Source organism: Fusarium solani (assembly GCF_023522795.1).
Source record: "Fusarium solani strain SB1 chromosome Unknown bctg00000001, whole genome shotgun sequence".
Classification (NCBI taxonomy): Eukaryota; Fungi; Ascomycota; class Sordariomycetes; order Hypocreales; family Nectriaceae; genus Fusarium; species Fusarium solani.
In genome coordinates, this window is record NW_027072156.1 from 2,418,680 (window position 1) to 2,431,014 (window position 12,335).

General features: G+C 55.5%; 3 protein-coding genes across 3 annotated transcripts; 2 read left to right on the plus strand and 1 right to left on the minus strand.

Annotated features, from left to right (window-relative positions):
• Positions 1-1,768: 1,768 nt before the first annotated feature.
• MRS44_002870 (uncharacterized protein) lies at positions 1,769-3,138 on the plus strand (the record flags this gene model as incomplete). The annotated part of the gene is made up of 3 exons (XM_065622980.1): positions 1,769-1,977; positions 2,031-2,087; positions 2,133-3,138. 3 exons carry the CDS (start codon positions 1,769-1,771, stop codon positions 3,136-3,138), a joined length of 1,272 nt encoding a protein of 423 aa, XP_065479052.1.
• An 831-nt stretch (positions 3,139-3,969) lies between these two features.
• MRS44_002871 (uncharacterized protein) lies at positions 3,970-8,253 on the minus strand (the record flags this gene model as incomplete). Its single annotated transcript, XM_046275237.2, has 9 exons — positions 3,970-4,077; positions 4,130-5,430; positions 5,482-6,378; positions 6,430-7,276; positions 7,335-7,396; positions 7,449-7,568; positions 7,626-7,657; positions 7,822-7,919; positions 7,978-8,253. The coding sequence occupies 9 exons, from the start codon at positions 8,251-8,253 to the stop codon at positions 3,970-3,972; spliced, it is 3,741 nt and encodes a 1,246-aa protein (XP_046136981.2).
• A 2,194-nt stretch (positions 8,254-10,447) lies between these two features.
• Positions 10,448-11,209, plus strand: MRS44_002872 (uncharacterized protein; the record flags this gene model as incomplete). The annotated part of the gene is made up of 1 exon (XM_065622981.1): positions 10,448-11,209. One exon carries the CDS (start codon positions 10,448-10,450, stop codon positions 11,207-11,209), a length of 762 nt encoding a protein of 253 aa, XP_065479053.1.
• Between the last annotated feature and the right edge of the window lie 1,126 nt (positions 11,210-12,335).

The following is a 12,335-nucleotide window of genomic DNA, read 5'->3' on the forward strand; positions in this document are numbered from 1 at the left end:
TCGCAATCAAAACACCACCAAAGTCAATCCTCCTCGGGGCCGAGTCAAGTCAAAGTTGCTGGCGGTGAGAAACGCGGCACAGAGTTAAAAGGCGGCATAGACCAATGAATGAGCAGTTTATCCTATGACTATAGAAGACCTGCCGAGTCGAGGGAAATGATGTTCAATGATAGCTTCTCCTGTCATGTGTTTCAGCTTCTCTAGTCAGGTCTGCGACAGGATCGCCCGGTTATCGAAGTGACCCTGTCATTTCGGGAGCCCCTGGATTGCCCGCGTTTGGGAAGATGGACAACCTGAGCTATGTAGGAGAATAATGATGAATATGCGAATTTCTAGTGATTGATGATAAACAACCCTCAATTTTTTGACACTTTGGTCCTGGCTTTTGGGTTTGGCCTTCCTTTCGATGCTCATGTAGATGAAACCATCCCGCAAGAGAACGAACCTTGCCCATGCCATGCGGACCTCGTGCCGCACCAGGACGGGGGTTGTTTGACGTGAGAGTGGCAGCATATGGTTTGACAGGAATTAGCTTGATTTTATATCACTCAGTGCCGAGAACGGCGCAGCCAGAGGTTTGCTTCATTGACAATCCGGTGAAAGGAGGTACACCAGCTCTATCGTTCTCATGCTGGTGTCTACAATACAAAACCACGGCAGCAATGCGCAGACAGCCATGATCTTGACCCGAAACCTGCTTCGACGACATGACGGCATTGCCGATTCTTGCGTCTGTCTGTCTCATAATGAGGATTTGCAGGTTTCGTTCACAGCCGCCCTTGAGAATGTCTCACGAACTGGTGATCGCCCCGACCTCGTACTTACAAGGGCTAGACCATGGTTGACGATCAAACGACGATATCCATGACAATGTGTTTCTGTACGGAGATCTCTGCTCAGGTCTTCATCCCGCGTACTCTGTATACCTACCTCTGTTGAAATTCGGCCTTTCTTTGTCCAGCCGCGTATTGTTAGGTCCGTAAACGACTCGACTGGATCGTCTACTGACAAGCGCGAGCCCACAGGAAACTTGCATGGCCCCCAAGGTTTCACGGTTTCAGCATCTGCTCGACAGGGGTCCTTGGCGCCTCCAAGGGGTAAATTACCACGCCGCAGACCACTAGTGGCCCTCCGTTCCAGCGCCTCCTTGAAGAAGCCCGCCAAAACCTCCCCGTCGGTTCCCTTTGGTTCCTTCCTTCCCGCCCGTCTTTGACTCTGACTGGCTTCTGGGCTGCGTGTTGCTTCCTCCCTCCCTCCTTCTTACTTCTATTCTTGAACTCAAGCCTCCCTCTTTTAAACGCTTTGTGCTGACACGGCCACCGCCTCTACGGCATCTTCTCGATCCTTTTCTAGATTTTGCTCTCACTCTTTCTTCTTTTTCGTTTATACTCTCTTTTTCTTTATCGGCGCGAGCGTCGCTTTACCTTTTGTTTGAATCACTCCCGCGACTGACTCGACTGACACCCGTCCGCTGCGTTCCTTCATTCCACGACAGCCCGCCCGACACATCCACGCTGAAAATCCGAAGCATTCGTATTCTGCTTCCAGAGTTCCATTAATAGATTCAATCGTTTCTCAGTCAACCGACAGACGCGCGTTGTGAACCACCTACTCACTCAGCTCATGCGACGGAGCAACACCACTCTCTTGGAATACCCCTCGAACCTACCTCAATTTCTACGACACCTATCTCAACGAACTTGCCGAAACATTCGTTATTCGATACTCACAGCATCATTTACTCGATTTCAGCTTCAAAACCGCCACAATGCCCTCTATCGATGAGGCCATGATCCGGAGTCTCCGGGGAAGCGACTGGGAGATCGTCAAGGACAAGGTCATTCGAAGCCTTGCCGCGGGCCTCGTGCGGCGACAGGAGGTTGGCAACGCCGCAGTTGCCGACGCCGCGGAAAAAGTCGATGATTTTGCGACCGCCTTCTCGAGCTGGGACAACTGCATGAACGTGCCCTGGTGCAAGTGTGTGCTGTCCATCATATAAGTCGTGTTATTCCCCCACTAACAACGTCTAGGTGGCCGGTTATTGGCGTCATTATCATTGGTGGTCTCATCATATTTAGCATCCTCTGGTGCATCATCCGCTGCTGTTGCTGTGGCCTCTCGTGCTGCTGTAGCTGCTTCCAATGCCTCCAGTGCTGCGGCAACTGCTGCGGCGCTTGCGATCCTCCCGGCGGACGCAAAATCAAGCACCTCGACGACCCTTACGCCCCCCAGAACCAGCACCACGGATACCGATCAGAGCCTCCTATGAACCCCTCGACTATGAATTCGACTATGCCCCAGTTTGCGCCTGCACCCAAGTCCTCCCACTCTGAGCCGCCCCAGTACGCCGAGTTCGAAATGTCCAAGCCGCGAAACGACGATGCCCTCCCCGAAATGCCGAGCTGGGACGAGGCCAGCAACAAGAAGGTCATGGTTCATGAAGAAGCTGTCGAGCTGGACTCACTTGCCAAGAAGCCAGCTACAGGCCAGCAGGTGGGCGTCATGAACAATGGCTCGAACCAGTTGAACCCATACAGCCAACCGACCAACAACTCAAGTGGTTACTTGGCCCATAACCAGGCCCAGGATGCCTACTCGCCCATTGATCACCAGGCATACAACTACAACTCGATTGGTGGAAATGGTTACTCAGACCAGGCATTTGAAGCCCCCACTGGTAATGACCGATATGGTCAGAATCAAGGATATGGTCAAACGCAAGGTTATGGTCAGATGCAAGACTATGGTCAATCTTCAGTCCAGAATGATCATGCAAACTATGGCGGATATCGAGGTGGCCCTTCGCCAGCTCCCCAGGGCTACGGCGTGAGACAAGCTCCTCAGGATGACTTTAACGGATATCGCCAATCTCCCGCTCCCCAAAACGACTACGCCTACGCCCAGCCTGCTCGTCAATCTCCCGCCCCTCAGCATGACTACGGTTACGGCCAGCAATCTCACACTCCAGCCCCCGAGGCGCATTACGGCTCCCACCCTGTCCCCCAGCGACAGTACCCCCAGGAGCCCCAGTCCCCGATCAACAACAACTCCGGCTTTGACTTCAACTCGGGCTTTGCACGGCCACAGCGCTCACCTACATATGAGGCGTACCCGGGTGCTAAGCCATACCAGTTTTAAGTAACCAGTTGACAGGACTTGACGAGGCTTTGGATATGAGACGCAAAACTTATGGCTGGGTTTTTGGAGTTTCACGCATTGACATGTACGCCATGTGGATATGCTGGGAGTTTGGGCTGTTCTATGGAGTTGGATTATGGATTGGCGTCTTGGGATGGATATTTGTTTACAAGTAGATTTTTACCCCATCAACTATCTTCTTTACCTCCTCTCACAAGATCTCTCTGGATTAGTTCTGTACGAACTCCAAAGGGAGAAAGGGGAGAGGAACGCTTAGAAAAGAAAAGACATTTGTTACACATGTATCGCCTTGAATCCATCGCTGCCTACATGGGTGACTTGAGCCGGCCCACATCCAGGGGCTCAAGTCGAGATAATCTCAGTTTTGGTGAGGGGCGGGTACTCGGCACCCCAACTTGACCACCTAATTTATGGTAGCTGAGTGCTAATCTTTAGTAAACCCTTGTGAATATTTCATTAGTATTCCATGTAATAGCAATCTTAGGAGTCAGTTAGTAGAAGCAACCTAAGTTACTTCTCACGGTCAGGCTCAAGACATGTCACCACCCATCTTCAAGGTGCCTACTTGATACTCTTCAGAAAGCAACTTCTGATTTCAAAAGGTATCCTAACGATTGAAGCTATTCATAATTGTATTCAAAGTCCTGTTCAAAAGGCTATTCATTCATAGGACGTCTCCTCGCGCCGAACCCAGAGCTTTCTCCCATCAGCTTCTCTGTGAGGTACTCTGCTCAGTTATCCATACCCATAAAGCAATTCTTCCCAACCCTTTTACTGCAAAGCAACATTCCAATCTCCTTTTGGGTGTAATTAAGCCTTCTCAATACGGCAGACAAGGTCGGAGCCGTCGACCGAGTCACCCTCCCGGACCTGGAGGCTGGCAACCTTTCCGCTGTGGGGAGCAGAGATGACCATTTCCTGGAGTCAAAGTTAGCAACTGTTCACAAATACACATGACAGAATTACTCACCATCTTCATGGCAGAGAGGACAGCAAGAGGGTCACCCTTCTTGACCTCGGAGCCCTCGTGGACTCGGAGCTCGACCAGCACACCAGACATGGGAGCGCCGACCTGGCTGCTGTCGCCAGCATCAGCCTTGGGTCGGCTGATGTTCTCAACAGCGGCCTTCTTGTCGACGACGGTGACCTGTCGGACCTCACCGTTCATCTCGAAGAAGACCTCACGCTGGCCGGTGTTCTCGGACAGGGGGCCGACAGCAAGGAGCTTGAGGATAAGAACCTTGCCCTTCTCGAGCTCAACGTTGAACTCCTCACCAATCTCAGGGCGAGAAAGGAAGTATCGAGTGGGCAGGACGGAGAGATCGCCGTACTGCTGGACGAACTTCTTGTAGTCCTCAAAGACCTTGGGGTACATGACGTACGAGGCAATGTCGCACTCGGTGATGGGGGCACCGTACTTCTTGGCGAGATCGCGCTTGGTCTTGGTGAAGTCGACAGGGTCGAGGTAGAGACCAGGTCGCTTGTCGAGCTTGCGTCGGCCACGGAGGGCATCAGATCGCAGAGGCTCAGGGAAGCCACCGTAGGGCTGACCCATCATGCCCTCAAGGAACTCCAGAACGGAGCCGGGGAAGTCGAGCTCAGAGGCACGAGCCTTGACGTCCTCGGGGGAGAGGCCGTTGGAGACCATGAACTGGGCAAGATCACCGACGACCTTGGAGGTGGGGGTGACCTTGACGATGTCGCCAAGGAGATCGTTGGCGTGCTCATAGGCCTTCTTGGTCTCAAGCCACTGAGATCCAAGACCAAGCTGAGAAGCCTGGAACATCATGTTGGTCAGCTGACCACCAGGAATCTCGTGCTCGTAAACCTCGGGATCGGGGCCGGCGAGATGGGCCTCGAAGGGAGAGTAGAGCAGGCGGAGCTGGGACCAGTAGACGTCGAGAGCTCGGACGAGCTTGGCATCCAGACCAGGGTCAAGGTCAGTACCCTCAAGCGAGGCAATGATGGCGTTGATGCTGGGCTGAGAGGTCATGCCAGACAGGCTGTCAGTGGCAGCATCGACAGCATCAGCACCAGCCTTGGCGCAAGCAACCATGGAGGCCACACCAGTACCGGCAGAGTCGTGGGTGTGGACGTGGATGGGAAGATCGGGGTACTTCTTGCGGATAGAGCCGATCAGGAGGGTAGCGGCGTGGGGCTTGAGAACACCAGCCATATCCTTGATACCCAGGACGTGGATATCGAGCTTGACGAGCTTCTCAACAAGGTCGAGGTAGTACTCGAGGTTGTACTTCTTGTTGGGGTTCAACACTACATGTATGGTTAGCAGAGGTTACACAGAATAGGGGGGAGAAGACTCACTGTCTCCAGAGAAGCACACGGTACCCTCCACAACACCACCAGCCTTGTGAACAGCCTTGATACCAACCTCAAGCTGGTTGATGTCGTTGAGAGCATCAAAGACACGGAAGATATCAACACCGTTCTTCTTGGCCTGGTCAACGAAGTGGTCAATGGCGTTGTCAGGCAGCGAAGCGTAGGCAACACCGTTGGCACCACGGAGAAGCATCTGGAAGGGAATGTTGGGGACGAGCTTTCGCATCTTGCGGAGTCGGTCCCAGGGGTCCTCGTAGAGGAATCGCATGGCGACATCGAAGGTAGCACCACCCCAGCACTCAAGAGAGTAGAGGTTGGAGAGGGCGTGGCTGGTCTCCTTGGCGATGTTCAGGAGATCAACGGTACGGACACGGGTAGCCAGGAGAGACTGGTGGGCGTCACGCCAGGTGGTATCCATGAGAAGAGTACCCTTGTAGTCACGGACAGCCTTGGCGAAGGCCTTGGGGCCCTGCTCAAGGATGATGTTTCGCCATCCCTTCTGGTAGGGCAGGCTGGTGTCGATCTTCTGGCCAGCAGAGTTGATGAGCTCAGGGACGGCGATCTCACCCTTGAACTTGGGCTCGCCGATCTGGCCCTTGATGCTGCTGCCGTTGACGGCAACGTCGCCAAGGTAAGCCAGCAGCTTCTGGGCACGGTTCTGGCTGCCAATGAGGTCGAAGAGCTGAGGAGTGTCGTCGATGAAGGTGGTCCAGCAGTTTCCATCGATGAAAGTGGGGTGGGTGAGAAGGGAAGCCAGGAAGGGGATGTTGGTCTTGACACCTCGGATACGGAACTCAATCAGGGCACGCAGAGACTTTCTGCGGGCAATCTCGTATGTGCTGGCATGTGTGGACAGCTTGGTAAGCATGCTATCGTAGTGGGCTAATTTGGAGTTAGTAAGGTCTCAATGAATCGATGTATGTGTACACTTACGAGTGATGACAGCACCGGCATAACCGTTACCAGTGTCCAGACGGACACCGTTACCACCAGAAGAACGGTAGACCTCGATCTTGCCAGTGTCAGGCTGGAAGCCCTGGGCGGGATCCTCGGTGGTGATTCGGCACTGGATAGCGAAACCACGGGTGGAAATGCGGTCCTGGGTAAGACCGAGCTGGCCCAGAGTAGCACCAGCGGCGATCTGGATCTGAGCAGCGACAATGTCGATGCCAGTGATCTCCTCAGTGATGGTGTGCTCGACCTGGATACGAGGGTTGATCTCGATGAAGTAGTAGCGGTTCTGCTGGTCAACCAGGAACTCCGCAGTGCCTGCATTGCGGTAGCCGGCAGTCTTGGCCAGACGGACAGCATCGTTGAGAATGTTGTCACGGACATCGGCGGGAAGGTCCTTGGCAGGGGCAATCTCAACGACCTTCTGGTGTCGTCGCTGGACGGAGCAGTCACGCTCGTACAGGTGGACAATGTTGCCGTGGTTGTCACCGAGAAGCTGGACCTCGATGTGCTTGGGCTTGTCAAGGAATCGCTCGACAAAGACGGTACCGTTACCGAAAGCAGTCTTGGCCTCAGAGGTGGCACGCTCGAAGGACTCCTTCAGGCTCTCCTGCTCACGGACGACTCGCATACCTCGGCCACCACCACCGAAGGCAGCCTTGATGATGATAGGGAAGCCATACTTGTCAGTGAAGTCCTTGACCTCCTCGTACCGCTCGACAGCACCATTGGTACCAGGGACGACGGGGACGTTGGCAGCGTTGGCGAGCTTTCGGGCAGAGACCTTGTCACCAAGAGCATCGATCACGTCGGGAGAGGGGCCGACGAACTAGGTCCGGGGTTAGTGCACGGACATGACGGGAGTGGTGGGGTAGATTTAGACTTACAATGAGGCCAGCCTTCTCGACGTTGCGGGCAAACTCGGCGTTCTCGGAGAGGAAACCGTATCCTGGGGACCAAGTTAGCGTGGGGAATCCCGGATACCGAAGGGTTAGTCGAACCAGGGTGGATCATCTGCACGCCGTGCTCAACGGCAATTTTGATAATCTCATCACCAGCCAGGTACGCGGCGACAGGGGTGTACTGTCCTCGCTTGCCAATGACGTAGGCTTCATCGGCCTCTGTGGAACGTGGTCAGCAAAGCCATCATTGAAACACGGCACAGGATAGTCTCGTACTCTGTCGGTGCATGCTCAACCGATCCTCATAACTGTGAGAGTTAGTTTATGAACACTCGCACCGGCGGACCGTGGATTCAAGTGAGGGGTACCTGAAGACTGCAACAGTGTGCAGAGACAGCTCGTGAGCCTAGTGAGGGTTAGTCGCTGTATCCCAGACAAAACAGGTCGACCAATGCCGAGGGCCAGGACTCACAGTTCTGAAAATCTATCATGGGGTATTCGCGTTAGCTTGGCAGTGTCTAAAATTGGTCGGTCGGCTGGAAGGAATGGAAGGGCAGCATACACGAATGGCTGTTCACATGTTAGCCGACTGCGGGTCCGGTCAAGGGATGGGTCAGCTGTGACTTACGAATTTCACCACGGTTGGCGACTGTAGAAAAGCGAAGAGAGCCGAGTCAGCGAGGGTTCTTTGAGTAAGCGCAAAAGGAGCCATTGGGCCCGTCTGCGAAGCCATTGACGGCCCTGGAGCGCGCGCCAGGTACTCACCGAGAATCTTCTTCACGTGCATGATGCTGGAGTTGGCACGGATGTGGTGGACCGTGTTGGCCTCCTTGATCTCCTCGACCTCCTCATCCTCGAAGACGTCGGTGAAGGTGAGGGGCTGCTGGGGGGCTTCGGCAGTCATGTTGGGCGATTGGTGTCAGAGACAACTGAAAGCGAACGGAGCTGCTGGTGATGGAGGCAGGCGACAAGCTCTGGCGGAGAGGGGAGCTTCGCAGTCGAGAGCTCGTGGATGGCGGGGTCTTTTCTTTGGTGGTGGGGTAACGAGCACGCTTGTCGGTATGAAGATACCACGACAGCTCTTCCAGCTCACGAATTGACCGCGATATCACCCAGTAGCACAGAGAGGCGGCGTGAGGATGAAGGTGATACTCTGTAGCAAAGGGGAAAGGGTTGGAGGGTTAGAGGGGAGAGAATGCGAGGAAGAGAGAGGCAGGCGGGCGAGGGGATTTTGTAGGGACGACCCAAGCGCCATCGCAAGCTCGATGAGACTCGTCGGTGACACACCCGGCCGCCGGGGGAAAGAGCTACCCAGGACGGTAGGGAGTGTAATTTGGAAGGCGGAGGCGCGGAGGGCGTGTCTTGAGAGATGCCCATCATGATGGAGTGGGAAGGCGCATTCATCCCAGGAAAATGGCTTGTACCTCCAGACGACGGTGCGGTGCGCGCAGGCGGGGACGGCGCGGTCAGTACCTCGCTCACTCAGAGAACGTCCGTGGCAGCTCCGTCTGCCCCCTCCGAAGCTTGATAGAGCCGGCGGTTGACACCAAGGAACCATCCCACCCTCTACCTATTTAGTCGGCGGTTTACCAGCCGTGTCTTCAACGGACCTGGATCGGAGTTTGAGGGCTCGCGTCCAGCATACCAAAACGGCAATAGAGGTGCGGACTTTGAATACCATTTGATCACGGCAGAAATGAGAGGAGAAGAAAAAAGTCTCCAGACGATCACCAGCTAACGGAGCTGGGGGTGGGACTTGGCTCGGCCATACAGCCGCGGCGGACACTGCAGGTACCTCGCCGAGCCAGATTCCTTAGACCCTGTTCCTGTCTCTGTTGTCCAGGCAAGCAGTCGTCATTTCTCCCACTGGGCAGGCTACCTTTCTGGGCTCCCGGGAGGCGTTCATCTGGCATCTACGGATCCATGGAGATATTCATGGATGCTGTTGGACCGGGCCGGTCGAGGTGCTGCAGCCAGCAACGGGGGGTTGCGTCCTATGTATGCATAGAGCGGCGGGAGAAGCAGAGGCAGAGGCAACAGCAGCAACTGTACAGCAAGGCGGCTGTGGGAGGAGGAAGAGGAGCAGCGCAGACAGAGGCATGGTAGACTAGACCCCGGAAAACTGGGGGGGACGAGCTTGGGAGAAACGTGGTGGTGGTGCGCCGCAGCACGCATCGTGAGCACCGTGTACCATCGACATGGGTTGATGATGGACTTGACCCGCGCCTCGCCCGGGAACAGGCAAAATGACAAGACAAATGGGGGCATGGGGGGGCGTGTATGGTGCGAGATGTGGTGGCAGATTCACAAGTCCCGGCCGGGACGGGAGGCGATGGATGGGCATAGCAAGATCCATGGATGGTGGTGAGGACGAGGGAGAAACGAGCGACACGGGAAAAGCACCTATCAGATGGCCGAACAGACTCAGGCGGACCAAGCACCGGCTGTTGGAGATGAGGAAAGTGAACAAGTGGATTTGGATGCATAACTAACTAGTGCGACAAGATGAGCTATTGGCTTATGGACGGCTGTGGATGGGGGCCATGATCTGTCTCGGTGTTGTTTGCGACGAGAAAAGCGAGCCAAGCAGAAAAAAAAAAGGTCGCGCGGGTGAGTTGACGCAACTCGCTCTTTCTCTGGCTCAGCCAAAAGCCATTGGCCAATCAGCACCCATCGATAGTGCGCAGCTGTCCTGGCCATGACTTGTTTGTTTTGGCTCAGGTTTTGGTCTCTATCAGCTCTATCGGCCTATATCTCAGTATCTATCTCCCAAGCTTTTCATATAATCTCAACAACAACCGCTGCCCAGTCCAACGCGACCGACGCTGCGCCGTGGTGTGTGCGCTCGCTCCCCTCACTCGGCAAAAGAAATTTCTGCTCCTCAACAATCCGGTCCAAAGGTACTCTGCGCTTCTCTGCGTTTCGTCCACGTACACCGACCTGAGCGCACCTTACCTCTAGAGGTTCTGCCTGTACTCACGCCTTACCTCTAGAGGTTGCCCGCACCGCAACTTTACCTCTAGAGGTTGTATGTCCCACCCGCCTGACGCCGGCGTAGCGACGAGCATGCTGTGTGTGGTCTCTGCCCATGGCTTGCCATGCCATGGACAAAGGGAAGTCCAGTCAGAGGATCCACGTTTGCATCGCCCTGGGCGTTCCTTAATGCCGAGGATGTGTCGACTCGTCTTGATGATGCAGCACCATCTGGCGAGATGACCCTGGATCCCTGCCCCGAGGCTCTCGCACACGGCGACAGAGCCGCAGCAGCGTTTCCCGACGCACGCCGCATCGCATCTCTGTGCTGCAGCATCTCGGGATTGTGTGTCCCATGGGTGTCACGGCCTTGTCTGGGTCCCCCGCCACGGGTCTCCCGTCATGGTCGTCGTCTACGGCGCACCCACGGACGGGACGGCCACCACATGGGGGGCACACCACCCAAGGGAAGGGACCAACCCTCCATCGGCCCCTGGCTGTTTTCGCCGACCCAAACTCGCATCTCCAGCTTCCAGCTCGCTCGAGCTCCGAGCTCCAGCCCCGAGCCCCCCAGCTCGGCGGATTCGACGAGTGCGGGGTGCGTCGTCGCCGTTCCGGGCATTTCGAAGCATTTTGCGCGCCTCGCCGCTCGCCGGCGCGTGCATCTTGCCATATCCCTCGCTGGCCTTATTGATGATCAACCACCCACTCCAGCTCTTGGTCAAAAATACACATGTGCACAGTGGAGAGGTGACATGGGGGTGGCAGATAACCGGCCCGCTTGGTCCATTGGCGAAGGCCTTCCTGCCTTGTCGTATCGAATAGTTAACACAGGGCAACTGTCAATAGCCGACGAGGCGATGATAGCCATCAGGGACGAGGGTTAGCCGCCTCGGTGGTTTATTCCTTGGATCAGGAGACGAAGAAAACCGAGGCTACTGCGGACGTCTTGCCGCCAGCTCTCGAGGCCAATCTCCCGTCTCTGTCAAGTGTTTATTCCCACGGCATACTCCACCCCCACGGAGGTCGAAGACCGGCACCTCGTCTCTGCTTGGCCCCAGGCCGTCCAACAACCACCCCCGTCTGTCGTCGACCTTGATTGACGGCGGCATCCGTGACACTGCGCGTGCTCCAAGGGACCTCCTGCCCACCCACCCCTGCCCGTCCCTTGGATGTCGCTCACCTGGGCCGAAGAAATCTTCTCTCGGTGGGAGAAGGCCGGCACATTGCGAATCGCAGCTAGTCGATTTGACTAAGTCGGCTATTCCATTGGTGCGCATTTCTCCCCCTCGCCCGACCTGTCGCAGTGAAGGCGACTGGCAGCTCCTACTCCTGCTCCTCTTGGGGGATCTTTCCTGAAATCTCTCTCTCTGCCTTTTTCCTACTGGGAAGTTTATGCCGGCGACATCTCCGTCGTCCAAAACAGCGAGCTAGCTCCGAGGTCGGCCTTCGGTGTACCCCTCCGAGCTCCCCCAAATTGGAAGTCGGTGACGGCTGAACAAGGTTAAATCGAGTTTGAGTCAACACAGACCAATCGAGGTCAATTGGGGTAGGGCTGAACAAGAGCCGAAGAGGAAGGCATTTCTGGATTTGACTATTCATGACATTCGCGGATTGGATTGGGTGTCGGCCGAAACAATTCGCGGCACTGACAGACGCCTTTCCCCTCACCAATGCCGGTCGACCTTGCATGGCCGGGGACCGGGAGCGAGTTTGCCTCGACGATCGATTCTTTGGGTGGGTGTGTGTGTGTGTGTGTCTATGTAGGCACGTCTATGCGTTGCGTTGCTGCGTATGCGTATGTGTATGCTTGTGAAACAATGAATCTTGCTCGCACCCAAGCACACGGCGTTGCTGCGAGATGCACACAGCCAACGACCGACGACAGGCGAACCAGTCAGCACAGTTCATCAGACCAAAAACATGTCCGCGACATTTTCCTTATCTCCCCGACGGTGCTCGTTTTCCTGCCTCCCCTTGTCCTCTTGAGGACGAGCTGCCGTGACGTGCTGC